Source organism: Phyllostomus hastatus, unplaced genomic scaffold, assembly GCF_019186645.2.
Source record: "Phyllostomus hastatus isolate PE091 unplaced genomic scaffold, TTU_PhHast_1.1 phas_scaffold_28, whole genome shotgun sequence".
Lineage (NCBI taxonomy): Eukaryota > Metazoa > Chordata > Mammalia > Chiroptera > Phyllostomidae > Phyllostomus > Phyllostomus hastatus.
In genome coordinates this window covers 8,145,095-8,172,873 of record NW_025334022.1, presented here as the reverse complement: position 1 = coordinate 8,172,873, position 27,779 = coordinate 8,145,095, and the positions used below count along the sequence as shown (strand labels likewise).

General features: G+C 40.6%; 1 protein-coding gene across 1 annotated transcript; it reads left to right on the top strand.

Annotated features, from left to right (window-relative positions):
- Positions 1 to 57: 57 nt before the first annotated feature.
- On the top strand, positions 58 to 19,009 carry PRPS1 (phosphoribosyl pyrophosphate synthetase 1). Its single transcript, XM_045817546.1, has 7 exons — positions 58 to 322; positions 10,040 to 10,223; positions 11,506 to 11,604; positions 12,868 to 12,992; positions 15,340 to 15,513; positions 17,579 to 17,738; positions 18,867 to 19,009. The coding sequence occupies exons 1-7, from the start codon at positions 201 to 203 to the stop codon at positions 18,957 to 18,959; spliced, it is 957 nt and encodes a 318-aa protein (XP_045673502.1). The 5' UTR covers positions 58 to 200; the 3' UTR covers positions 18,960 to 19,009.
- Positions 19,010 to 27,779: the final 8,770 nt, after the last annotated feature.

Sequence of the window (27,779 nt, the reverse complement as noted above, 5' to 3'; positions counted from 1 at the left end):
TCGGGGCGGGCGGGGTGTGGACTCTCCTGCTGGCCCCGCCTCCAGGGCTCTGGGCAATTTAGAGCCGCGCGGGTTGGGAACGTAAAATGGCGGAGTAGCTAAGCGCATCGGTTAGTACTGAGTCTCCGGGCTGACTTCGGTTTGGGTCTCAGCAGCAGCAGTTATCGCTGAGCAAAGAGTACCTAGGGTAGTTGGCCAAGATGCCAAATATCAAAATCTTCAGCGGCAGCTCCCATCAGGACTTGTCCCAGAAAATTGCTGATCGCCTGGGCCTGGAGCTAGGCAAGGTGGTGACTAAGAAATTCAGCAACCAGGAGACCTGGTAAGGGCGAAGTTGGGACCCCAACTGGCCTCACCTGCCCAGGCGGCAGGAGCGATACTTGGGCGGCAGGGCGGCCGAGGGAAAAGGGCTGCCTCGTAAGCTCTGAGCGACGGGGTGTTGGGGGAAGGGTCAGCTCTGAGGCGAGAGTGCTGCACGGGTTGTTTCCGTTATTTTACCTCTGGCGGGAGGGTTACATTGGTTCTCACCATGTGGTGGAGTGGAGTCAAGATTGAGTTTAAGGGAAGCTACTGGGTTTGAATGCTTAGGGCTGGAGGACCTAGCTCAGGGATAGTGGCTTCCCAAAGCGATGGGAGGGGAAAGGCGCTTCGCCTCGGCTGTGGGGACACGTGGTTTTGTCGCTTCGCCGTTGAGCCACCTAGGCTGGACAAGTGCCCGCCTGTTCACATCTTGGACCATCTTGAGTGGGAGAACGTACTGAACCCTTCTGGTGTTTCTTCTAGAATCTAAGAAGGAGTTTTTAAATTCGAAATTGTGTTGGCTTTGGTATTGAGGGAAATGAACATGTGCTGAAGGCGCCAAAATTACTACTGAGGACTTCCTTAGATTGGCAAGCGTTGGCTTTTCACATCTTTAGAATCTTAGACTCAGAGCCATACTTATGTTAAATCTAGTTGATCGGGTAGGGATTGATGCATTAACTCTGTATCCTGATTGCCAGCATCTCAGTTTGAGCCATCCAGAAAATCTTAGGGAAACTTAATCCTGGAATTGTTGACTTTCAACAGTGCAGCAACTGGTACAGATAATCCAAAAGCTTATTTTTTTGTAGCAAAGTCTATCCTGCACTTGTCCACTTCTCTTGGCATTGTGGGAAATTTACTCAACAGTTTCGAAAGTTAAGATAATTGAGGCAAGGTAATAGAGTGAAAGACATGGGTCAAATAGTGCGTCGCAACTCGATTTTTTTCATTGCCTTGCTAATTAATTAAACTTGCTCCTTCCCCCCTTCCATCCTCCTCCTGCACCTTGAGGCCATCTTAGAGATAACTTGGTGTCTTAGCCTTTCCATTCCCCTTCCACCTAAAGGTAGAATCATCTGGTTCTGATAACCTACTTTGTGTTTTGTTGTTACCCTGATGATCAATCAGAGCAATACTCACAGTCTTTCAGTCAATCTATTAGGGGAAAGTTTACACCATACCTAATAATTAGTTAAATAACATTGTTTTGAACATGTTTTCCTAAATGCTTTTATTTCCATTTTTCTTTCTTTAAACTTATTACCAAAGTTGTTATACTTTGTTTGCAGACCCTACTGATAAAAGCATGCATCTGTAGTGGACAGCTTCCTTCTGAATGCTTGATTATTGTGCCACTGGTTGTGATACAGATGATAGTGTGAACACTGATGCCATCTGTAACCACACAATACCTTAGTCAAAAGAGGCTAGCCAAGGTGCTGTCTTTAGCTTTGACCACACCATTATGACTCATGGGCTGTGATAAAGAAGACAAAATATGACCAGACTTTCCAAGTGGCAGTATAGCTAGGGGACAAGAATGATTTTCACTTAGAGGTTTTGTTTTGTTTTGTTTTGTTTTGTTTTGGTCCCCTTATAGAACTTTGGTTATTAAATCCTTTTCCTGTGCTTGTAGGAAAAATACAGAGACTTTATTTTCCTTGTGTTAAGACTTCACCCTCTGCATAATGCAACACACCAGAACTTGAGGCTATATTGGGAGAGGGGAGGGAGAGAACAACTTCATTTTCTACTTATTGATTTATCTGAATTTATCAGCAATCCCAGTCTACTTTTCTGAGATGTAAGACTGATTTCATTTTTATTTTTTAAAAGATTTTATTTATTTATTTTCAGAGATGGGGGAGGGGGAAAGAGAGAGAGAAACATCTACTATTGCCTTTTGCATACCCCCAACTGGGCACCTGGCCTGCAACCCAGGCATGTGCTCTGACCAGGAACCAGCAACCTTTTGGTTCACAGGCTAGCGTTAAATCCACCAAACCACACCAGTCAGAGCTGATTTCATTTTTAAACAACTGGTCAGTAACATGTGTGGAAACATTGGATAAGATTAAGTCCAATGTGGAAAATTGCTGACAGTTTAGGTCTCTCTTGTTTCTGGCTTAATTATTAGCTTTTTGGTTTCTTAGATGTTCTGAAATCCTCATTGAAAATAATCGAATTATGTTGCCTATGGAGCTCCCCCCCCAACCAACCTTTGGCTTTTTTTTTTAAGATTTTATTTATTTATGTATTATGTATGTATTTATTTATTTATTTTTAGAGAGGGGAAGGGAGGCAGAAGGAGAGGGAGAGAAACATCAATGTGTGGTTGCCTCTCCAGTGCCCCCAACCAGGGACCTGGCCCACAACCCAGGCATGTGCCCTGACTGGAAATCGAACTGGTGACCCTTTGGTTCACAGCCCGGCACTCAGTCCACTCAGCCACACCAGCCAGGGCACCTTTGGCTTTTTCACACTGCAGAAATGACAACTGCAGCCGTGTGTGACTCTTGGGATCTAAAGGTCATGGGCAGGGCAGTTCAGTGGGTGCTGTGGGTCATCAGATGGGGAACTGAAGAGCCCATCCTCAAGTGAGATAGAGAGTTTTGATATTTTCTGCATTTTCACAGAATCTCAGGGGTTGATGCTGTCTTGAGCAGAGTGGCTTTTTTTCTGAAGTCAGGATCATCCGTTGCTGTCTAGTTATTGAAGAAATATGCATACATATAGGTAGTATATCACACACACAAATACTTAAGAGAGGTTAAACCTTAGGCCCTTGACTCAGAGAACCTGGACTTGAATCCTTAGCCTTTTCTTTTTACCTCAATAATCTGGTCTGTAAAGTAGTATCTACCCATAGAGTTATTGTGAGGATTGAGATAGGACTGAAGTTCTTAGAACCTTGTCCAACACAGTAAATGTTGGTAAGAAGGGGTGGTGATAGTATTGCAGAAAATGTGAAAAATATAGAAGAGGATGTTGAGTAAAAAGACATCCCCCCAAATTCTACCACCCAAGACAAACTGTTCACTTTTTGATGTATGACCTTCCAGATATTTGTGTGTGTTTATATGCTTTTTCAAAAATATAAGACACATAGCTTTCTTCACTTAGCAATATATTTTGAATAGTTTCTCCCCTTAATATTTAGTCTACATGGCTTTAAACAGTATAGTTTGTCTTAGGGTTTTACCATAATTTTAGATAACCAAGTCCCTATTAGGTATTTACAGTTTTGATCTAATGCTTTTAATATGAAGACCCTTGAACATAAAGCTTTGACCATTTCTGATTACTTTCTTGGGGTAAATCCCTATAAGGGAAGTTACTAGGTTAAAGGGTATATACCATTTTTAGGCTTTTGAATTGCCAACTTTTTTTTGGCAACTATTGCCAAATTGCCCTCCAGATAAGTTGAACCAATTTCTACTTTCACCAGTAGTAATAATAATATTGATAATAATGAATATGTAGTGAGTACTTGAAATGTGCTAGCTCCAATGCTAAGCTCTTTATGCACATGTCATATTTAATCCTCTTAACACCGCTATGAGGAGTTAACTTATTATCCCTGTTTTGTGAATGAAGGAACTAAGATTCATAGATTAAGTAACTTGTCCAATTCTGGGTGTTATTTTTTCTTTAAAATTTTTGCTAATACAATATCTCATCTGGTTTTTAAAACTTGAATATATTAAAATTTTTGACTTGATTCTCATTAAACCTTGGCTTATTTGGTTATTCTGGATAGGCAGAGATGGGAAAATTTTTATTTTTGGTTGCCTAGGATTTTCCTAAGAACTATATACTTTAGTTAACCCCATGTATTTTTGCACATTCCAACATCTCTGTCTAAATTCTTGAGATTTTCTTAATACCACCTGCTTTTTTAGATTCACTTTATTTCCTTTTTGTGCTTCTTAACATTCTGTGCTCTTTGGATGCACTTATGCCTGATGGTAAAGGACAGGGTGAAGAAGAAGCTAGTTTTCTCATTGGATGGACATAGCCAGTCATCTGGCCTCTCCAGAACAGCTGAGAGAAAGATTGGCCCAAAGACATTTGGAGAACACACCATTAGCTAGAGGGAAAGAACAAGGCATGTCTTTAAATTGCTAAACCAGGTCTTCCCACTTGGACCCTAGAGTTGTATACTATAGTTTATGTTAAGAGCAAACAGGTTTTAGGCACAACTGTTGTACCATCATTGCCTAACTTGTCTCTCAGACTTAGAGGAAACCATAATTTTGAGGATTCATTGAACTATTTATTGACCAGACTGTATAGTCTGGGTGTAGTTTATGAGCTTTATAAGGCTTTATGAAAGTCTTGAACCCTATAATACTCATGGAGGAAAGAGATTTTGGTCTTCATTAGTGAAATTAAGAGTTACGCACAGTAAAACAGGCAGTGTCCTAGTTTCCTTGCACCCCTTTATTTTGAATATAGTTAAGTAACTTTTTAAAGTTATTGATGCATTCCTGGTCATAACATCCTTCTATGCATGAGGGGAAGTTTTAGTCCTTAGTTTAGCTTTGGGGAATGGCTTAACTGTTGGTTATCATCAAATAAAGACACCAAAATGGTACTAGTGATTGTGTTGGTGGTGAGCTGGTGATTATTTTAAGGATTATTTTCAAACCTTATGTGCTGTTGGAATATAATTGTTAAAGGAATCACCTCTGTCAAAGCTATATATTTAGCAAATGCTCTCTGATATTTAACTTGGCAGTGGTCATTTTAATACTTTACCAGCATTCAAGAAAGGATTTGAAGTGTGTTTCATGAGAGTCAACATAAGTAGATACATCAGAACCCTTATAGCAGGGGTGTCAAACTGATTTTCACCAGAGGCCACATCAGCCTGGCAGTTGTCTTCAAAGGGCTGAAATAATTTTAGGACTGTGTAACTACTCCTTAACTGTTACGGAGTCGAAATTACATTTGGCCCTTTGAGGGCAACTGTGAAGCTGATGTGGCCCCTGGTGAAAATGAGTTTGACACCCCTGCCTTATAGAACAAAGGACAGTAGTAATTGTGCCAAGAATCTGGCATAAAGTGATGACAGAAATTTGGTGTTACTTTAACTTTATTCCTTGCCTCCCTGGCAGCCAAAGGGATAAAGCTATATGCAACTGATTATGTAGTTTTTATATTCATAAAACTCTTTAGATACTTCCAGGCACAAAATTCTAAGAATTCTATGGGTAGGATCCTTAAGTAATGATACTGAGTAACGTAATGGACAATATAAGCAGTGTTGTGGTATTTTTTATATTGGCTCTGATAGTTGACACATTTGTAAAGAGAGATAAGCTGTCATGGTCTAAGCATGTTGTTTTCTGGTCTTGAAAATAAGAAAACTTTAGAATAGCTCATTAGCTCATCCCTAATACATATTGGATCAATTGTCAAACTGCTGTTCCCTTGCTCTTAAGCAAACAATTTGATTCTGGCAAGTGACTGTCTGGAGCTCAGATGTCTGTATACTTGACTGAAACAAGAGCCATAGGCTCCCAAAAACAGATGTCAAGAACACAGTTGACTTCTGTGAAATTAATGTGCCTGACTTTTGTTCTCCCCCAGGGAAGTGGAGATTTTCATCAAGGAGGTGAGGTATGGGGGATGATTGTGGATGGGATTAAAAATTTCTTGAATTTTGAAGTTGTTCAAATACTTGAAGTACTAGGTTAGGACCCTAGAGTTGTGAAAGGGACTCTTTCAGCCTAGAACCTCTCAAAGAGCATGGAGTGTTAGTAAAGTAAAGGAGACTGGAGAAGTCCCTTTGAACTACCACTGCCTCTTGTTTGGGCCTAGCACAATGCTCATCTTCCAGAACAGGCTCACCTCCAGGAAGTATTATTTAGTTCTATTTGTGTTTTTTAAAATTTTAATATATTATCCCAGTATACTCAAAATATTAAAATTTTAACATGTAATCAATACAAAAACTGATAATATATTTTTACTTTTGTATATAATGTCTTCACAGTAAGGCATGTATTTTATACTTACAGCACCTCTCAAATCAATTCTTCAGTCATACTAGCCACATTTCATGTTCTCAATAATCCCATGAGGTCAGTGTCTGCTATTTTGGATGGTGCCATTCTAGGACCTACAATTTGGGGAACATGCAAGTTGCTTTTCCAGAAAACCTTCCCTAGTTTCCTGCTGCCATCAATTTGAATTTTGAATAATGTCTTCAGAAATCAATTTTGGCATTTGGCTTAGTTGAGATTGCTGACATATTCAGTTGCTTCTTAAGGCTGATATTGATAGTAAATAGATGTCAACTCAGCTAGGTCCACAAAATTGTTGTATTCATTACATTGCTCAGTATCACTATTGCAGGATCCCACCATAAAATTCTTTATAGCTATCACATCCTGTTGGGCCCATCAAATTGTAGTTCTACCCAAAATTAAGTATCAGTTGAGTATCTGTAAAGTGATATGAGCAGACATATCAAAGCCTTTTGAAGAAATATGTTGGACCCACTTGTCTCTAGTGTGAAGTGGGTTACTTTTTGAGGGACAACAAAAGTCAGTCTTGAACTTTCATAATAAGCAAGCTTGCAGAAGGTTCATATTCTGTCTAAAGTGAGTGGATCCAAGAGGCAACCTAATCCTGAGGGTCATTCATTCATTCATTCTTTGTGTCATACTGACACTGGCTGGCTGGATATATAGATGAGCATCACAGATCTGGTCCCTGCCTTCATGGAGCTTGCCTTCTGGTGGAGGACACAGACAATAAACAATTGCATAAAAAATAAGGTGATAAGCCCTGGCTGGTGTAGCTCAGTGGGTTGGGTGTGGCCTGTGGACCTTTGGTCACTGGTTTGATACTAAGGTAGGGCACATGCCTGGGTTGCAGGCCAGGACCCTGGTTGAGGGCACTTGAGAGGCAACTGATCAATATATCTCTCCCACATCATATCTCTCACCCATTGATGTTTCTGTCCCTTTCTTACTCTGCTCCCTTCCCCTCTCTGTAAACATAAAAATAAAAAAATAAGGTGATAAGACATTTTGGTGATTTGTTTCTGGTTTGATTTTTTTTACATTTTGCTTTTATTTTTCTTGCTTTACTATATAAACTAACACCATTCTTTCTAGAGGTAGGATCCTTTCCATTGTTACTGGGATTGGAAAGAAGTGATATTAAATAGTAATTATCACCTACATTAGCTTCTTCTGGCAATGAAATGATCTCCTGTTGAAGTTTTTTTCTTGATCAATAGGTGGCATCAACCATTCTGATTTATGCCTTGTCTACATGTACTACGCACAGATACCCAAATATGCACCCACAAACACCTCCACCTAGAGGATTAATAGGGAAAATGATGTTTTGAGGTGTTGCTGAGGTTATTGTTTTTATTTTTTTTAAGATTTTATTTATTTATTTTATACTGAGGGGAAGGGAGGAAGAGAAGGAGAGAAACATTGATATGTGGTTGCCTCTCATGCATCACCTACGGGGGACCTGACCTGGCCTGAAACTCAGGCATGTGCCCTGACTGGTAAATTGAACCAGTGACCCTTTGGTTTGCGGGCTGGTGCTCAATCCACTGAGCCACACCAGCCAGGGATGAGATTATTATTTTTAAATCATAAGTTATTATTGGTAAGGATCCAAGTATAGATATTAATTTTTTTCATTTTATGGTAAAAGATAGCCCTACCCTATAGTTAGAGTAACTTCCTGTGGGATTTTTAAAACAAGATTGGACCATAGTAGAGTTAGCATAGAATGATGGCAAGAACCACATGTATTTTATTCTCTGTTGTGTCCCTGGCACCTAGCACAGTGACTGACAATGGAACAATTTATATTTGTTGAGTGAACTGGCCAATATGGTAGATTTGGTACTGTCTGCTGTAGAAGGCATCTTTATGGAATAGTAGTGATTCAGTCCTTATGATCTTTCTACTTTTATTATATATGGATTGTGATAGTCACAGGTGTTATATCAAATTTGCGTTCATGAACTTCCAGTCAGTATGGAGGTGTGGGCAGACATGGTTCACCTCTTTGTACTACCACATCAAAATTACAACTAAAATATAGAACAACCATCACTCAGAACCATCAGAAATCAAATTGAATGGCAGTCTGACAACTATGGAATGAAAGAAACCACATCCATCCAGACTGGTAGGAAGGGTGCAGATGCGGAATGAACTGGTCCCTCTCCCAGGTGTGGTGGATAAAAATTCGGGAGAGAAATCTTGGGAGTGAGGAGTCCCAGCCCCACACCAGGCCCCCTAGTCAAGGGTTCCAGTGCCAGGAAGATAAGTCTCCACAACTTCTGGCTGCAAAAACCAGCAGGGATTGAGTCAGTGGAAGAAACAGCTGGAGCTCCAAGCAGTTGCTCTTAAAGAACACACACACAAACTCCTCTACTCAGACTCACTCCTTCTGAGCTCACTCACTCTGGGCCAGCACCAGAGTGGTAGCTTGAAAAGCATGAGTGGTATACAGGGAGAAGCTGAAGTGTCTGGCATCAAGGCAAGCAGACACCATTGTCCCTTTTCTAAACCCTCCCCACAGAGCCAGCAAGCTGGTGCCATAGCTGGGACTCCATCAACTTGGCTCACACTGTTTGACCCACCTTGGAGATCTCCGGAGACTCCACCCCACCCAACTTTGGGCCCACCCCAGCTGCTTTTCCATATGAATAGCTGGTCTTGGCTCTTGGTTCACAACTTCCTAAATCCTATCAAATACGCAACAGCTAGCCTCAGTGAGCCCCAGTCCCAGGACTAGCAGCAGCCCTCTCAGACTGCTTTATATCTCAGGCAGGATGGTCCTGGGGAAAACAAAGGTGGGGCTGACCTTGGCCAGCACCACCTAGGAAACCTCAGAGCCTGTGTACCCAGTGGACAGCCAGAGACCACAGTGGAGCACCACCACCCTGCCCTTGCACAGCTGATCCTCCCTGGAGGACTGAGGTTGGTGGTCAGTGGTCCCAGCCAGTCCTTGGAGCTGACTGGCCTGGGTAAATCCCTCCTATTGATTTGCCAACAGCAACCAAGGCTCAACTACAAGAGGAGGGTATACTCAGCCCACATGAAGGGCATGCCTAGAGTACTCAGCTTAGATGATAGGGGAGGCTATGCCACTGGACCCTACAGAACACCTAGTACATGAAGCTATACTACCAAAACATGGGGTCAAAGCAGCTCTACCTAATACATAAAAACAAAGACAGGGAGAGGCTGCCCAAATGAGGAGGTGAACATGGCCCAAGTGAAAAAACATCAAAACTCCAGAAAAAGAGCTAAATGAAATGGAAATAAGCAACCTATTAGATGCAGAATTCAAAGCACTGGTTATAAAGATGCCTAAGGAACTTAGTGAGGACCTCAGCAGCATAAGAAAGATCCAATCAGAAATGAAGGATACATTAATTAAGATCAAATTTGCATTCACATGTCTTGTACCAGAAATAAAATTATGGTTCAGTTACTTGTGAGTACTTTAGCCAGTCTTTTTCATATCATGTCCCATGTAAAAATAGGTAATATTTGTATAGTGCAGTGGAGTAAACTGAGGTAGTAAACTGCTTCTGTTACAAGGGCCCCTCCAGGTGATCTCCTGAAGTTTGAGGTGTTCGGTGTTCACATACTAGTAGAAAGCTATGCTTTTTAGATCTTACTGTCTGTAGAAGTATGATGCTTTAAGATATATTGTTTTTGTTGTCCTTTTCTGGTTTTAGTGTTGAAATTGGTGAAAGTGTACGTGGAGAGGATGTCTACATTGTTCAGAGTGGCTGTGGCGAAATTAACGACAATCTAATGGAGCTTTTGATCATGATTAATGCCTGTAAGATTGCTTCAGCTAGCCGGGTTACTGCAGTCATCCCATGCTTTCCTTATGCCCGGCAGGATAAGAAGGATAAGGTAGGAGGAGAATCTCCTTAACTAAAAAAAATGATTTTAGTCAGGGGAAGCATGAGCACTTGCCCAAAGTTCCAAAAAATTTTCCTCAATTGTCAGATATGTATTTAGAGGATATTTTAAAATCACATTCTTTTAGGCATTATCTGATGTTTAAAACAATTGACATGTGATTGGTTTGTATAAAGCAACACATTTGTAGTATGTATGTTTTGTTCCAGTCATCATATGTGACTTTTGGTTAGTTCATTGCTATTACTTAGTTGTATCAGTAAGACTAAGCACCAGCTCCCATGAAGTAGAAATTTTTTTAAACTATTATAGATCCTCTGAGACCCTTCTGGTGTTATAGTTGTGATGTTTTCATAAAATTGAAGTCTGTTCTCATTACACACACACATACCCCTTGCCTTATTTATCTGGTATATTAGGGAATCAGGTATATACATAAAACTTTGCAGGTCTGTTTTGTCTATTATAATCAGTTCCCAAAATTTTTACATACAATGCATGGGAAAGGCCAAATATTTTTATTCCAATAGAGCAGGGGTGTCAAACTCATTTTCACTGGTGGCCACATCAGCCTCACAGTTGCCTTTAAAGGGCTGAACATAATTTCAACACCTGAACAGTTAAGGAGTAGTTACATTTACATAGTCCTAAAATTATTTCAGCCCTTTGAATGCAACCTCAAGGCTGATGTGGTCCCTGGTGAGAAGGAGTTTGACACCCCTGCAATAGAGTATAGTGCTCCTACAGAGTATAGAGTAAAGGGCATGGGCTTTGCCATTTTACAGTGCAGCAGATGTATGTACCTGTTATTTAATGGGTTGAGGTTGCTGGAAGGTTGACATTTAGATGAGTAAGGGAGTAGTATAATTTACAAAGTAAACTATAGCATGACATGTTAGATGTTATACAGGTTTGAGTATGTATGTGTTAAGAGATTTTAATAACAATGTCTCAAAGAACATTAAATCTGCCTAATTTAAATTGAGCATTGGAAACACTCGACTAGGTTGAAAATATGTGCGATAAGAAAATGAAAGGTAGGAAGGTGTTTCCTGTCATGTAACATGTATCCCAAATCGGAAAAGTGACATTCCGCTTAATATTTGTGCTATATTGTGATCTACTTGAAGTCAGTGGCCATGTCACTTTCTTTGAATTTCCTGGTAGGTGAGTGCCTTAAATATAGTAGGCACCCAGTAAATAAATGCTTTTTGTGCAAATGAATTGCTTCTGAAATTGGCTTTTTTTGTGTGTGTGTGTCTCCTCCATTTAGAGCCGGGCTCCAATCTCAGCCAAACTTGTTGCAAATATGCTTTCCGTAGCAGGTGCAGATCATATTATCACCATGGACCTTCATGCTTCTCAAATTCAGGTATCAATGGAAGCTAAACATTAGTTTAGGTTTTTAGGGGTTAGAAGGGGAAGAGGACTGATAATGCTGAAGACCACAGAGAGCAAAATATTCTCTAAGTACAGCTCAAATAAACTAGATATTGACAATACTTTAAACATTCTCATATTGAACTTAGTTCATGTTCTTAGTCACTTGGGGTCATTGGAAAGGGAGGCAGTCATGTATTCTGGGAAGAGAGGCTTTGGGATCAGACCTAGTTGGAATACTGGCTCTGACACTACTTTTATAACGTTGGGCAGGTTATTTAATTTCTCTGAATATACACTGCTTTGCTATTGTGATTCTTAAGTAATATGTTAAATTCGTAGTACAATGCCTGCTTGTGACAGTTACCAAATAAGTGGGAGTTATTATTGTCATCATTAAATTTAGAGCCGCAGATATTGGAACCTATTTTCTAGCCTAAACCCAGAGTAAGGGTAGCAGAATACTACCTTATGTGTATACTTGTTATTTATTTATTTTTTCTTTTTCTTTTTTAAATATATAATCTTCATTGTATTTTTTCCATTACCATTTAGTCCCCTTATATCTTCCATCCACTTTTTATACTTTTTAAAGAGACTTTCAAATTATTGTAATTAGAGGCTTATGGCAATCCAGTGAGGTATATAGGACAGATGATTATACCCATTTTGTAGAAGAGGAACAAATTAGTTGAACAACACAACTAATCTGTGGCAACTAATATTAGAACATAGATATGGCTTCTAGGTACTTTCTGTGACAACTTATTATAAATACCTTCTACTAAGTTTATATACTATACCATCTCTAAATGGTTTACCGGTTCGCTTTTGTTCCTTAGCATAAAGCAGTAGATTTTATTATCTCATGAGTTATGCACATTGGCTGGGTAGTTCTGGTCTCAGCTGAACTTAGCCATTTTTTCCCAAGGGCTCACTCATGTACCTATGATCAGTTGTGGGTTAGCTGAGGGCTAGCTTTGCTCATTGTGGCTGGGCTCTCTTGCACAACCTGGATCCAAAGAGGCCATTTGTACAGTCGCCTACACTGAGCATACCTTCTAATCAGTCTGAATGTTCCAGTAAGGTATTCTTTGGGCAAGTCACTATTCTCTTTGTTAGTCATTCACAAATGAAAGAGAAGGGTATACCTTAGACTCACACAATGTTACATGTCAAATTCATTCAATAAAAGTAAATAAATAAATGGAAGAGAAGGAAAATGAAGCAAAACTGACCTAGCTCCTTTCTACAGGGTTTTTTTGATATCCCTGTGGACAATTTGTATGCAGAGCCAGCTGTCCTGAAGTGGATAAGGGAGAACATCTCTGAGTGGAGGAACTGTACTATTGTCTCACCTGATGCTGGGGGAGCTAAGAGGTATGGTTGAAATTCATATTATTCTCAGTGTATTGGGAAAAGTAAAATAAAAATCAGTGTACTGGGAAAATCTTTCAGACAGTTGCCAGAAAGTCTTTTTTTATCCAAGTGACAATTTTTAAGTACTTCACAATGGATATACTAATAGCTAGGACATAGGCTGGTTATAGTTTTACTCCTCTTCCTGGCCTGAATCACTACCTGAAAGACAAGACAGCAGCAGAGGGGCCCTAAATAGTCTGGTGTTGTGGGCCTGACTGTAACCCATTAGTAACTTGGCACTTGGGGCTAGCAACACTGATAAGCCTGTTAAAAAAGGAAGGAAATATGGTTTTGAAATGAGTGGCACCTGCTGTCAAACCACATAATAATGGTGGACAAGTAATCTTTTATACACTTCTTAATGCTGTTGTTTGTTAGACCATTTTAATCCTTTGGATTAAAGTATTTAGCAGGAAGGAAAATTAAGCATGGCAATTTTATTTAAACTCAAGACCTTAACATTTTAAACAAACTTCCAGGGACTGCCAGTTGTAGTGTTTTATAGCTCACATGGTTCCGACTAAGAGACTTTGATTTCCTTACTGGGTCACTCATTAGTAATGCATTCAAAAGTGAGACACATGCTTCATAGCTCTTCATATGAAGAGCTACAAAACACAGATGATTAGGAAAAGCTAATTCTGATCTCTGTAATAGCCTTCAAATCTTCAATGACTGTTTCTCTACAAGTTCTTTATTTCAGTTATTTCAACAGCGCTGATAAGCTGAAAACTTGAGTTCTGTTATTCAGCCAGATGTATGGCTTTTTCAGGATCATGTAATCACCAGTTACCTTCTGGAATACTAGAGATAGAACCTAAAAATATTCCCTAATGGTAGTTGTCATACTTGTCTTAACTCATTGTATATTGTTTTCACATCTTGCCATGGGACTTAGAAAATAGTCACATTTGAAATAAATAATCAAGCAGGATTTCCTTTCCAAAGTTGAAAAACTGCTTTTATTATCAATAGATGATTTATTGCTACATGTTTGTTTTTATTTGTAATTTTATTACAGTGAAGGAGGGGTTTCAAAGTGAGTGGCTGTCACTTCTGTGTTGGCAGGATTTTTGGAGGAGGGAGAGATCCCTGTGTAGTTATAACTTGCACATGATTCTCCCCTCCAAAGGCATAGGGAATGACTTTTTCTAGCCCTTTATGCTGTATTAATCACTGAGTATATTGGCTATTTTGTATGGACAGTTTGAACTAATTAATCATGCATTTGCCTTAGATAAATAATCATTCTAAGCAGATTGATTACTCTTGATGTTCTGTGCCCATGCAGTAATAGTAAAATGAACACAGGGCGTGGTTCATTTAGATGAGGGTACAAATATTGCCTGTGGTTCAAACCTTGTGTGTTCTCTATTATATGGTTACAGGTTCTCCCCTATATAGCACAAACTCAGATATGTGACCATCGTCACAAGGGAAACAGAGCATAATACTCTGGTGGGATCAGAACATTAGAAGAAAATAAAAGCACAGGTCTCATCACTTATGATAAAGATGCCACAGTGGAGCATGGATATACTGCCACTGGGACAGCACACTGTCATTTATACTCAATGGATTTGTATTTGAGTGAATGATATGGCACTTTGTCACCAGACAGATTTGTCTTCCATCCCACGTTTTAGTCTGCTTTTTATTATCTTGCAAAAAAAAAAAAAAGAATCGTGTTTTGATTTGATTTAGAGGTACTTTGTACAGCAAGGTGACCAGTTTGCCTGGTTAATTAGTATGTAACTTTCTTTCTAGGAGTTGTTAAAGGAACTCCCAAGATTAGTGTCCAGGTATAGTTGACATTGATAGTTTGTGCATCCCTGAGGGGAGTGTGATGAGGGTATGGGAATTGGAACAGGCTGAGCACTATCCTTCAGCGAGGTTCAGGTTCACTTCTTAACCATGTCCACATATCAAATTGAGACAGTCTGCACTCCTGCCATTAGTCAACCAAGTCTTCTCTCTCCCCTTCTGCTGCTGACCCATTAAATGAATGGGCCTTAGCTTTATACCACTTCCTGGAACTGGTAAGGATGTCTCTCTAACCCCTACTGTAATCCAGAATGCATTTAAGGTTGACTGATACATTTATAAACTACTGTCAGGATATAGAGACATTAGTTTATAAAACCCAGTTTGTGATGTCATTAAAATAATTGCCTTCTTCCAGCCTCGGGAACTATTTAGTTTCAAGTATTCTCCCCCAGAAAACAAGCCCATTCTTTCATCCATTTATTTTTGTCTTAGGAGCCAGACATACCCAGGTTTCAACTGCCAATACCCTGTTTTGCAGAGTTACCTCTATCGCAGACCGGTTGAATGTTGACTTTGCCTTGATTCACAAAGAACGGAAGAAAGCCAATGAAGTGGACCGCATGGTGCTGGTGGGAGATGTGAAGGATCGGGTGGCCATTCTAGTGGATGACATGGCTGACACTTGTGGCACAATCTGTCATGCAGCTGACAAGTGAGTGCCAAGCGGTAGGGCCTGTGGTTAGAAGTGAAAATCTGACTATTATGTGAATGCCTTAAGCCTGTTGATTCTTTCTGAAACTGAGTGGAGGGATGATAACTAGCTTTGGGAGTTTTTCCTCACCTTAGGCTTGCATTTCAATATGTATAACTTGATGAATAGTCTTCCCCCTCCCCCACTAATTTCCTTAGTGTTTTTTTCTCTTTATTGTGCTAAATTATATATAACATAACATTGGCCATTTTAAGTATAAAAATCAGTGGTATTAGCTACATTCATATATATATATATATATATGATGTGTGTGTATGTGTGTGTGTAATATAGTTCTGGCTATTTTGTATGTAGTGCATAGATCATATATAGTGCAACTATCACTGTATTTCCAAAATTTTGCCATTGCTCTGAATACTTTTGATTCTTTTTTTGTTTGCTTGTTTTAGTGAGTTAAAATGGAAATCCATAGGCCTGAGCAGGCAGAAATAACATTCTCATTTATATTTTACATAAGCCAGAAACCCTAGTCTTACCTCTTGATTGTCCATTTTAGCTGCTCTACTACCTTTATTCATATTACTTCTCATCTCTTGCCTGTTCTAAATTGCCTTCCTTCTCTTCACCCTGCTACCAGTCACCAGTCTCTGACTTCCCCAGTCCATCTTTCACATTGCCTTTCTATTTGCTAGTCTTCCTAAAACTAAGGTTTGATCCTACCACTCCTCACTTTTAAAACCTTAAGTGGCTTCTCACTGCGTAAAGTCCAAGCCACTATGGATAGCATTATATGTCATAACTTTTTTTTTTAAACTCTGAGTGTGCCTTGCCCAGGCCTTGGCATATAATGGGTGCTAAAATATTTGTGTGCTAGATGAGTCCTGATTTTTCTCTTGGAGTATATATTCATAAACTTCTTTTTGTCTCTTTGTATTAGTAAGGCAAGGCTAATTACTGTAATAGATCAACTCCCTGAAATGTTGGTGGCTTAACATGATAAAATTTCTTTCTCATTCATGGCATAGTCCAATGTGAGTATTCCTTTTTCAGTCATGTGGCACTGCATCTTTAACATATAGCTTCCAAGATTACTTTGAAATACATTTCCATTTTGGCCAGCCAGAAAGGGAAAAGATCATGAAATATTGATCACCCATGGAAGATTTTTTTCAATCCTCACCCAAGGATATGTTTTATTGATTTGAGAGACAGAGAAAGAGAGAGAGAACATTGATGTCAGAGAAAAATATCAGTCAGTTGCCGCCTGTATGCCCCCTGACCAGGGATTGAACCTGCAAGCTTTTGCTATATGGGATGATGCTCCAACCAATTGAGCACCTGGCCAGGGCTATCCATAGAAGATTTTTATGAGCTCAGCCAAGAAGTGGTATACATTGTAGCTACCCATATTTTGATAGCCAGAATTAAAGTTGCATGGCCACACCTAACTATGCAAGGCTGGGAAATGTAGTCCATCTGTGTTCCCAGAAAGAAGTAATGGATCTTGCTGATTGCAGCATTCTGCCACAGTTCTTTTATATGAATCCAGACCTATTCAGATAAGTTCTTAGTCCTATTCTCTCCCCTTGATAAGGACTGAATTGTGGCCCCCTAAAATTTTTGCATTAAAACCCTAACCCCCTCAGTGTGATGGCATTTGGAGATGGTACCTTTGGGAGGTATTTAGGTTTATATGAAGTCATGAGGTTAAGGTCTTTATGAGTGGATTAGTACCCTTCTTATAATAAGAGACCAGAGAGCTTGCTCCCCCCTCCTCCTCCATGCATGTGGAGGTCAAAGTAGTCAGAGGTCGTGTGAACACTCAGTGATGTGGCAGCCACCAATAAACTTAAAGAGAATGGGCCTCAGAATGAAACCTGCCTTGCTGCCACCTTGATCTTAGACTTTTCACTGCCCCTGCCCCCAAAACTATGAGAAATAAAATTCTGTTCAAGCCACCCAGTCTGGTATGGCACCCAAGCTGACTAATAAATCACTTCTTCCTAAGTCAGGTACTACAGTGACAAGTAAGATTAATCAAAATCACCTCTGCTTTTTCCTATAGACTTCTTTCAGCTGGAGCCACTAGAGTTTATGCTATCTTGACTCACGGAATCTTTTCTGGACCGGCCATTTCTCGCATTAACAATGCATGCTTTGAAGCAGTAGTGGTCACCAATACCATACCTCAGGAGGATAAGATGAAGCATTGCTCCAAAATACAGGTGAGGATGAGATTCTTGCAAAACAAAACTCCACTAAGTATTCAGGGGGTGGTTATATATGTGAATTTACTAGAAGGTTTCTTTCTTTTGACTCAAGGATTTAGTGTGTCATCAGGATCTGTGATCCAAGAATAAAAAATCCCGTGCTTAAAAACTCAGATTCCACCCTGGTTGGTGTGGCTTAGTGGATTGAGCACCAGCCTGTGAACCAGAGAGTCACCAGTTCAATTCCCAGTCAGGGCACATGCCTGGGCTGTAGGCCAGGTACTGGTTGGGGGCATGTGAGAGGCAACAACACATTGATGTTTCTGTCTTTCTCCTTCCCTTCTCCTCTGTCTAAAATAAATAAATAAAATATTTAAAAAACACACACACACAAATTCCTGGACATCAGAATCTTTGAAGGATGGACCCCAAGAGTCTACATTTTAACTGGCTCTCCCAGTGACCATGATGCTCACTCAAGTTTGCAAGTCTGTGTTTTATAGTTTGTATGTCACTCTTAACTATTGGCTCTCCCAGATGTAATGTGAAGCCTTTAAACTGATGGTTTATTCCTTAGAACTCCAGTGTTTCTCAGAGTTGCTCTGGAATCAAACTAAGTTAATTACCTAGGGTTCTTGTTAAAATGCAGTTTCCTTTGATCCATCTAAGACCTACAAAACTGGAGGTACTGGGACCAGTGCTTTCAAGTAATTCTCCAAGTAATTGTTAAGTTCTCAAGTTTGAATGCTATTACACTAAAAGAGAAGGCCTTTGCTTAATTTAACATCTATACAATAATCCATTAGCTTTCTGAGATATGTAGAATTGGGGGGTTGATATTATTCTTAAGGGATTTTTCTTCAGCTTGAATATTCATTCCTAAAAATAATTTAAATGTCAGCCCACCACCATCTTGATGAGTCTGAGTCAGAAATTTTCCTCAATAAGCATTTTAACTCTGCCCTACATGGTTATATTAAAAATGTTATGAAGAATAGCTGGGTGCAGGCTCACAAGGGGAAACAACACAGTGCAGCAATCTTAAGAGGGAGGACTCTCATTAGGATACTCATCAGTATCTGCAAATTGGCCAGTCATCTCTATCTACATGATACTAACCTGGTGTTTTTCATGTTTTTGTAGGTGATCGACATCTCCATGATCCTTGCAGAAGCCATCAGGAGAACTCACAATGGGGAATCTGTTTCCTACCTGTTTAGCCATGTCCCTTTATAATAGAATAACCTCTGAGGCTTTTAAAAAATAAAGTGAACCCCGACCCTTGTTTTCCCTTGGTGTTCAATGAAAAATTCAGCAGAAGACTCAGCTTGCTCCAATAGCTTTCTATATCCCATGCCAGGTATATTAATGTTTCTCTAAAATTAGGGAAAGACAGATGGAGACTAACTGCTTGGATTTCCTACCTGCATTGTCTTACTCTGGCTTCTCTGATTTTGTGAGCCTTGCAACTTTCACTATAGCTCAACTGCTGCAGGATTTCAGACTTTGAAGGGTGTTGTGTGGGGGCATTTATGTGATTGGGGAAGCTCAAACTACTTTCATCTGAATGCTTCAGGGTTTTGTTGGTTCAGAACTACTAGCAACAAAGCCAGCTCAATCCCCTATGCCTGTAATGTGTGACATGTTCTCTAAGGTGTATACTAAATTAAAACAAGAGCCCTAGGCAGCCCAGAATCCAGCTCTCAGGTGGGGACCTGAGGGAAGGCAGCACGTAACTGAACAGAAGCTTCTTGGGAGGAAAAAAGCTTGATACATCACCCTCTGCTAGGGAACTGTTGCTTAGTCTCTTTTGTACCTGTTTCTTTTCATTTGGTTTGACACTTTTCCTGGCCAAATACCCTCGGGCCCAAATCATCATTCTACCATAGTCTTCTGGAATGCAAACCTAACTTTTTGCTATGTATTGTTTAACATTTACATGAGATGATTTTGCTGTAGCTTAATCTTCCTTAGCTCACTACCACCATGGTAGCAGGTTCTAGGTGGTGTTGTAGTGCCTTTTGATTAATTTAAGTATTTAATTTTTATCTTCTTTCGTCGGATCTTTTGGCTTCTCCAATGACTTGACCTTTCTGTTACAAAGATTGATGTTATTAGCTCTTGTAGAGGAAACTAATAAAGTATCTGTGTTTGTGATCATGGGTGTATATCATATCTATACTGCTCTCTCTGCCAAAAGTTTAGTTTAAGTGCCTTGCTGCCCAATGATAGTTCTTATTCTTTGTTTCTAAATTATTAGCTGCATCGTTAAGCCAAGAGGAGACATTGACAGCAGTTTCATATGTATAGTAATTCTATGCATTATACCTCAACTGTAGGATGTCTAATGCCTGCTGGATCTGGATAGTAATTAGGTCTTAAAGGAAGAGAATAGTTTCTGTAATTTATTCATTTTGAACCAATTTTGCCAAACAGTAAAAGTATTTCTTCATCAATAGATGACATATCTGGTTATTAATTTCAGCCCTTCTGAACAAAAACTGGGAAAGGTAAATGTGCAAAAATTAAGAATGAATTATAACACATTCCAAAATTGTAAGTGACTTTGTTTATCATCAAATAAGGGCATTCTTTTATTTTGGGGAGCTACATGCTTCTGGAACTTTATGAAAAGTGTTCACTTATCCTGGTTCTGGTTTTGTTTTCTTTATATTTGATTTATGTTGAGTATTGGGATACCTATTTTACAATGAGTCTTTTGAAAAAAAAAGTGATTCAGAAGGGAACAAAGTGATCTATGACTCTAGCCCTCTTTTCACCCAAAATCTTTGCTCTCGGAGAAGCTGATGTGGAGCATCAATGCCATAACTTGCTGATTATGCTATTTCCTGAAGTATTGAATCAGTTGGTCAAGGTTTGGCCATGTCACAATATTTTGACATAAAGCCTCTACTGTGGGCACCCTTGGTTAATCTAGTTCCATGGATGAGGTTTTGGTCATTCAAGAAAGGATCTCAGTCCCTATACTTGATCCCTATGCCTGGGGGAAGGTCGATATTCAATTTCCTGTGACACTTAGCAAAGTGCCCTAATCACCTCCAAGGCCATTCTTATTTTCTCCAGTGGGAGAGACCCAAGTGTCCTGGATGGCAAGTGATTCTTCACTGGGGAAGAGGAACAGACCTGTTGAGCTGTGAGAAGATGGCACTGAAGCTGAAGGGAGCTGCAGTGAGAGAGCAGTTGAAATTACCTGCGAGAGCTATATGAATGTTTCTGAGCAAAAAGCATCACCAGGTTGTATTTCATATTCCTTCACCTCCTCCCACCCTCAGAACCAGATAAAAGGAGATTAGTTAGACCAAGGCTAAGCTCATCAAATCCCCAAGCTAATGCCTTAATAAAATATTTATTTCACCTTAAATTGGGACTGTTAAGTCTTCCAGATTTGGAATGGAAGCACTTTCTGCTAAAGGGTTATTTAGCCCATTCATTTATGTAGTCTTTAATCTGAGGGTCATCAGGATCATGAAAAGCATGAAATTCGTTAAGAAAGCATTGTCTCTCCCATTGACCTGCCCTCCCACCATCTTCTGAGTAGCTCTTGATTGGAGGGGAAAGAGAAGCCTCAGGAAAGGAGTTTGGTTTCTTGGTGGCACCTCCCCCACAAACTCCTAAAGTGAAGATGAAGGAAGAAAGCCCTGCACTACTTCCTAGCACCCACCACTCAAATTAGAGACTACTGAGGGAGTAAGTGCCCTATTTGTGGAAAGAGCCCTTTCATTCCGTCAGGAAATGGAGCCAGCCTCTGACCGAAAGTCTGAACCTCCAGCCTTTTAGCCAGATGCTTCTTCAGTTGATTGGCTTCTGGAGCCCTGAAGCTTGGGTTCCCCTGCCTCTTGTTTGCCCTTGTGGTGCCTTTGCAGAGGATTTGCTTTCATTGTGCTTAACAAGTTCTTTTGCACCCAGTGCAAAATATAACTAAAACAGGTTCTGTCACAGGAGGGTCATGTGTCTTTGGAGTCCTCAATATCACGTGGAAACTGAGGTTACCAAAGTCATCTATACAGTCCTCTTCAGCTACCAATGGGAGAAGGGAGGATTAGAATGAACACAACCATGGGGTGGGAACATACGCCACAGTTAATTCACACTTCATTTCCAGGGCTAAGGATTGACTGATCATGTGCCTATTAGTCAGTTTGCAGGTGATTATTCAAAAACATTCTTGTCATTCTCCCACCTCTCAGAACCATTCACTGGGCCCTGGATACTGCTGCTTGGAACAAGTGGCCTTTGTCATGACAGTCATAGTTTAAAGGCAAAGGGTGCTAGAGCTAAAGATTTTTCCCTCCTGCTTTACTTTTCTGCTATGTTTAGGTACCCGTTTTTCCCTTGTAGAACTTTTTCACCAGTCTGAGACTCCCTGTATAATAGTGAAGCAAATTCCACTCCAAATTATAATGGATAAAGCTCAATGTTTCAGAGTCTTGGTTCAGGTGTTTGTTCTAAATCATCTTTTTCAAAATCTAGGTTTTTGTAGGACAACTGCAGGGGAGCTAAGCTATTAATGGGCATATTCAGATCCCTTGTACTAAACACATGTACTAAACGTGTATGTTAGGATCAGGCCTTGCCATTGGTTCTCAGGTTGCTCTTTCTGGGATGTTTCTGCTGGGGTAGGTGATGTCAGTTGCCTCAGAGAACCTTACGCTGTTAAAAACCTGTATTTTAAAAAACCCCTCCATGTAAAAAATCTGTTATTTTACAGATAAGATTGAATATAAGGGTAGATGTTAAATCAGAAGTAAGGCCAGATAATTAGTTGCCAAATCTGAAGAAAATTGTAATGGAAAGTTAGTTTCTGAGAGTTTGTCCTAAGTCTGATAATAGAAAAGTGACTTGCAGTCATGTTTGGTATATTTGGTTGGGGGAGAGGGGTTATCATTTCTTTTCAGTGTGGAATCAAATGGGATAAAGGATATAGAAAGTAATGTGAAGAAGTGATGGTCTTTTCCTTCAAGCTTCAGGAAGTTACTTTGACCTAGAAGACCTTTGGTAATGGTTGTTCAGTTGTTCCTCTACCTGGCCCCCAAGACTGAAAAGTGCAGGGCTTGCAGGGGCTGGACAGATTCCTACTGCCTCACACTTCTTGAGGCTGCTTTTCTGTCTCAGCATTGCCAGCCATGAGAAAGAAGTTACTTCCTGACTACCACCTTCCATTCCCCTCTGCCCCACTGTTCTGTTCTGAAACCTGGATGCTATTAGCCTTTGATGTTCTTAAGCAGATGTTGCCATGAAGCTTCTTAGGCCATCTGTTCTCATAGAGGATGTTCCCTTGGGTGTTTTCATGTGGAGTGAAAGGGAAGGAGAAACAAAGGGGCAGGGTAGATTTTTCCATACCATCCTTTGGTAACCTTACCAGCCCCAGAGCCTCAGAAACCTGGCTGGCTCCTTGTTCTTATTGATTCCATGTGGGTGTGATCCTCTTTACTGTTGGCCTGTTGTTCGCTCCTCCATGACAGCCTGCTATCCCTGCCTCATGCCCTAAGGAAAGCCAGAGGGTTTCCACTGGTCACCTGAGTCAGACTCTTCTATCATTTCCCTTTCCCAAGCTCTTTTCCCCAATATATTTTTCTCCAGTAGTCCAGTTAGCAACTATAGAATTAAATACAGAGGAAGAGGAAGCTCAGTTTGAAGCAAAAATATGTGAAAGTGTGCAGTGTGACAACATGCCTTATTTTCAATCCCATCCACCTTGCTTTGTTTTTTCAACTGGCTCAATTTTTTATATTTTTCGAGTTTACATAGCCACACTGAGTTGTTCAATACAGCAGCTGGTACTTCACCCATATAGTTCCATGAGTTCACTCACATGTGGTTTTGATTCAGGGTTTGAATTATAAAACAAGCCAGGCTTGATCAATTCATTTTGCATGGGCAATACACTGAAGAAGTTTTTGACCTCCAGCGTATAAATTAGCCTGGAAACACACCACCCAACTCAGTCTTCCCCCTCAAAGTTTGAGGGGTAGGGCTTCTGATGGCACAGTGCGTGGGGACTTTGAGGTGTGGGAGGGCCTGCAGTAAGGCAGGGGAGGAGCACCCAGGGAAGGGCTGCCCAGCTGTTGAAGCATGGCTGTGGACACTCCCCTGCAGTCCCTTTCTTACACCCACTATCTAGCCCATGGGGCCTGATACTATTGTCCAGCTGCCACTATGGAGAGCCATGCAGAGAGTGGAGGGCCAGGACGTCTGGGGAAAATGACTTGAGGAGTGGCATGACTGGCAGCTTCAGCACCTGTCCTCCAGGTCCTCTCTTCCCTTTTATGCATGCCACCAGCAGCCAGGGTAACAACACAGCCAGTTATCAGAGGGAAAGTGCACAAAGTGTAAGTGTATAATTTGAGGTACTCTCTTCTGGAGGGGGAAACAGGACATTACAACTTACTGTGATAAGGACTATAATAAGGGAAAAGCAAGGTCTGATGGGAGCACACTAAGCCAGTGTTGCGAGTCATGAAAGGCTTCCTGGAGAAAATCATTTTTACTCTTCAAGCAGTTGATTAGAAGTTAGTCAAAGATGGAGTGGGGAGAAGGGAATTTCAGGCAAACAGAATACCATGTGCTTACCTGGACAACCAAAAGAATGTGGCTAGTGTGTATATATTTATGGGGGTGACATAGGATGAGCTGTGATGAGGAATGGGGCCAGTGAGAACAGATCAAAGGATCTTACAAGTAGAGTGGCCATGCGTGTAATATCCCAGCATAGTTATTAGTAGCACCCCTTTTTACTCTTGAAAGTGTCCTGGTTTGTGTTGTATGGTAACCCTATCATATGGTAACCCTACTTGTAAGACATACTAAGGAGTTTCAGTTTTATCATGTGAGCAAAGAGGAACCACTGAGGATTTTAAGCAGGGTACTGACAGGATCAGATTCACACAGTTAAAACAATAGACAGACAATAACGCGAAACATGGATTCGGTGGGGGCAAGAGTGAAGGAAGGGAGACTAGTAAGTGCTACAGTAATCCAAGAGTGAGATGGGGGTGACCAAGGCAAGAGAAGTGTTCATGAAGGAAACAATATGCAATATATTTCAGAGGAAAATTCAACAGAGGAGTGTTAGAAATGTAGGAGAAATAGAGGAAGGAGGAACAGGGTGATCTGATCCCAATGCCTTTACCTGATGCCTCACTGAGAGGCGGGCTGAGTCAAGGTTGACTTCAGCACAGCAGAAGGCAGGAGTGAGTTTTTTGAAAGAAAAACACTTGGGGTTTATGAGGGGATAGGGAAGGGGTTAGTCTCTTGTTCTTCCAGGCGAGTGCCTCAGGGTTCCAGGATGTGAGCCAGGACAATGGGTTAGGTAAAGGGCTGGGCTGTTCCAAGGTACAGGAGGTTCAGTCTGGCTGCTGGCTATTGTGGATGGTGCCAGGTGTCTGTTGTGCTCCTTGGGGGAGAGTTTCGATTAAGCCTCAGGCTACCAAGCGAGTCAGGACAGCTGAGTCATAGGTGGTCCAGAGGATTGGAAACTGACCTGACTGGGTCATTAGCAACCTGGCATGTTGGGGGTCTGGCCTGACCCTTTCAAGTAGATAATGAAGTTCCAGCCAAGATGGAGGATTAGGTAGAAATGCTTCTCTTTCTCACGCAACTAAAAGAAGGATAACAACCAATTACAAAAAATAAACAACAAGAAGTGCCATAAAATCAAACTGCATGGAACTCTGATAACCAAGAAGTTAGAGAAACATTCATCCAGACCAGTATGAGGGGTGGAGACAGGCAACTGGGTAGAAAGGACCTGCCGCAAGGTAGCAGACCACCAGGGTGAGACAGGGCTGGCTCACTGGGAAACTAAAGATTCAAAAGCTCTAGCTGAAAAATAACATGGGAGTTGCAATGGCAGGAGAAACTCCAGGTCTCACAGGAAAGTTCATTGGAAAGTGGGGCTAGAACAGAGCAAGTAAGCAGCATTGTTTCCTCTCTGATACCTCCCCCACAGAACGCACCACAACATGGCAAAGAGCGTTGCCTGCACCCTGACAAATGCCCAAGGCACTGCCTCCTTACAACATAACAGGTGTGCTAAGACAAAGAAATATGGCTCAAATTAAAGAACAGATCAAAGCCAGAAAAAGAGCTAAGCGACAAGCAGACAAACTATCTGATGCAAGGTGCTAAACACAGGCAATTAGGATGCTCACAGAAATGGTTGTGTATGGTCACACAATAGAGGAAGAAGTGAAGGCTATGCAAAGTGAGATAAAGGAAAATGTACAGGGAACCAACAGTGAAGGAAAGGAAATCAGGACTCAAATCAATGGTTTGGACCAGAAGGAAGAAAGAAGCATTCAACCAGAACAGAATGAAGAAACATGAATTCAAAAAAAATGAGGAGAGGCTTAGGAACCTCTGGGACAACTTTAAACATTCCAACAATCCAAATCATAGGGGTGCCAGAAGGAGAAGAGGAAAAGCAAGAAATTGAAAACTTATTTGAACAAATAACGAAGGAATCTTCCCCAATTTGGCAAAGGATATAGACTCCCAGGAAGTCCAGGAAGCTCAGAGAGTCCCAAAGAAATTGGACCCAAGGAGGAACACATCATAATTAAGTTACCCAAGATGAAAGATAAGGAGAGAATCTTAGAAGCAGCAAGAGAAAAGGAGACAATTACCTACAAAGGAGTTCCCATAAGACTATCAGCTGATTTCTCAAAGGAAACCTTATAGGCAAGAAAGGGCTGGAAAGAAGTATTTGAAGTCATGAAAGGCAAGGACCTACATCCAAGATTACTCTATCCAGCAAAGCTATCATTTAGAATGGAAGGGCAGATAAAGTGCTTCCCAGATAAGGTCAAGTTAAAGGAGTTCAGCATCACCAAGCCCTTATTATATGAAATGTTAAAAGGGACTCATCTAAGAAAAAAGAAGATAGAAAACTATGAATAGTAAAATGACAACAAACTCGCAACTATCAACAACTGAACCTAAAAAAAAACAAAAACTAAGCAAACAACTAGAACAGGGACAGAATCACAGAAATGGAGACCACATGGAGGGTTATCAGTGGGGAGGGGGAGGGAGAGAATGGGGGAAAGGTACAGGGAATAAGAAACATAATTGGTAGGCATAAAATAGAAAGGGAGAGGTTAAGAATGGTATAGGAAACAGAGAAGCCAAAGAACTTATATGTACAACCCATGGACATGAACTAAGGGAGGGGGAGCATGCTGGAGGGTTGGGGGTGCATGACGGAGGGGGAATAAAGGGGAGAAAAAAGTGGGACAACTATAATAACAATCAATAAAATATACTTTAAAAAGAAATGAAAAATGCATCAGAACTTGGTGATATATTGACAGGCATTGAGGGAGGTGGAGGAGGACAAGACAGCTTCCATTTTTCTGGCTTCAGTGCCTAATGGGTGCTGGCTTGTACTGTGGAGTATTAGGGATGATGCTCAAGTTCAATTGAGAAACAACTAAATTTAAGTTGTCTAGGGGACCTCACCAGGAGGACTTAACCAGGAGCCATAGCAACCAGTGGAGAGATTGAAGTCATGGATACATTTTTGCAAATACACACTCTCCAGATAGTCATGAAGCAGTGGAACTGTAAACTAGGTTCACCTTACATATCCTGGATGTTTGAATGCAAAGAACAAGGAAAAGTGAGAGAGGTTATGAAATGGAAGCAAAATGTAGGGAAGAATAAAGAAAGGTAAAAATGGTTTTCAATGCACAAGGTAAAAATCTAGGTTACCTAAAGGAGAAAAATAAATAGAAGCCAACAAAGAAGGTATAAAAAAGAGAGAGAGAGAAAGAGATGTGGGTCTTTTTAAAACTATAGACAGTTTACAACATTACAGACAATTTGGAAAATGTGTTAAAAGTCTTAACCCATAATCTGCTATCCCATCACAATGAGGATTATTTTGGTGCACTTGGAAGATATACATGAGTCAATCAAGAACAGCAGCAGCAGGTTAAGTAAGAAAATCCACAGTAACAGTTTAACAGGGTCCAAGGTCAGACTTGGAAGGCTATATCAGCAAGCCAGATATGGAATGGCAATCAGGGCTTCATT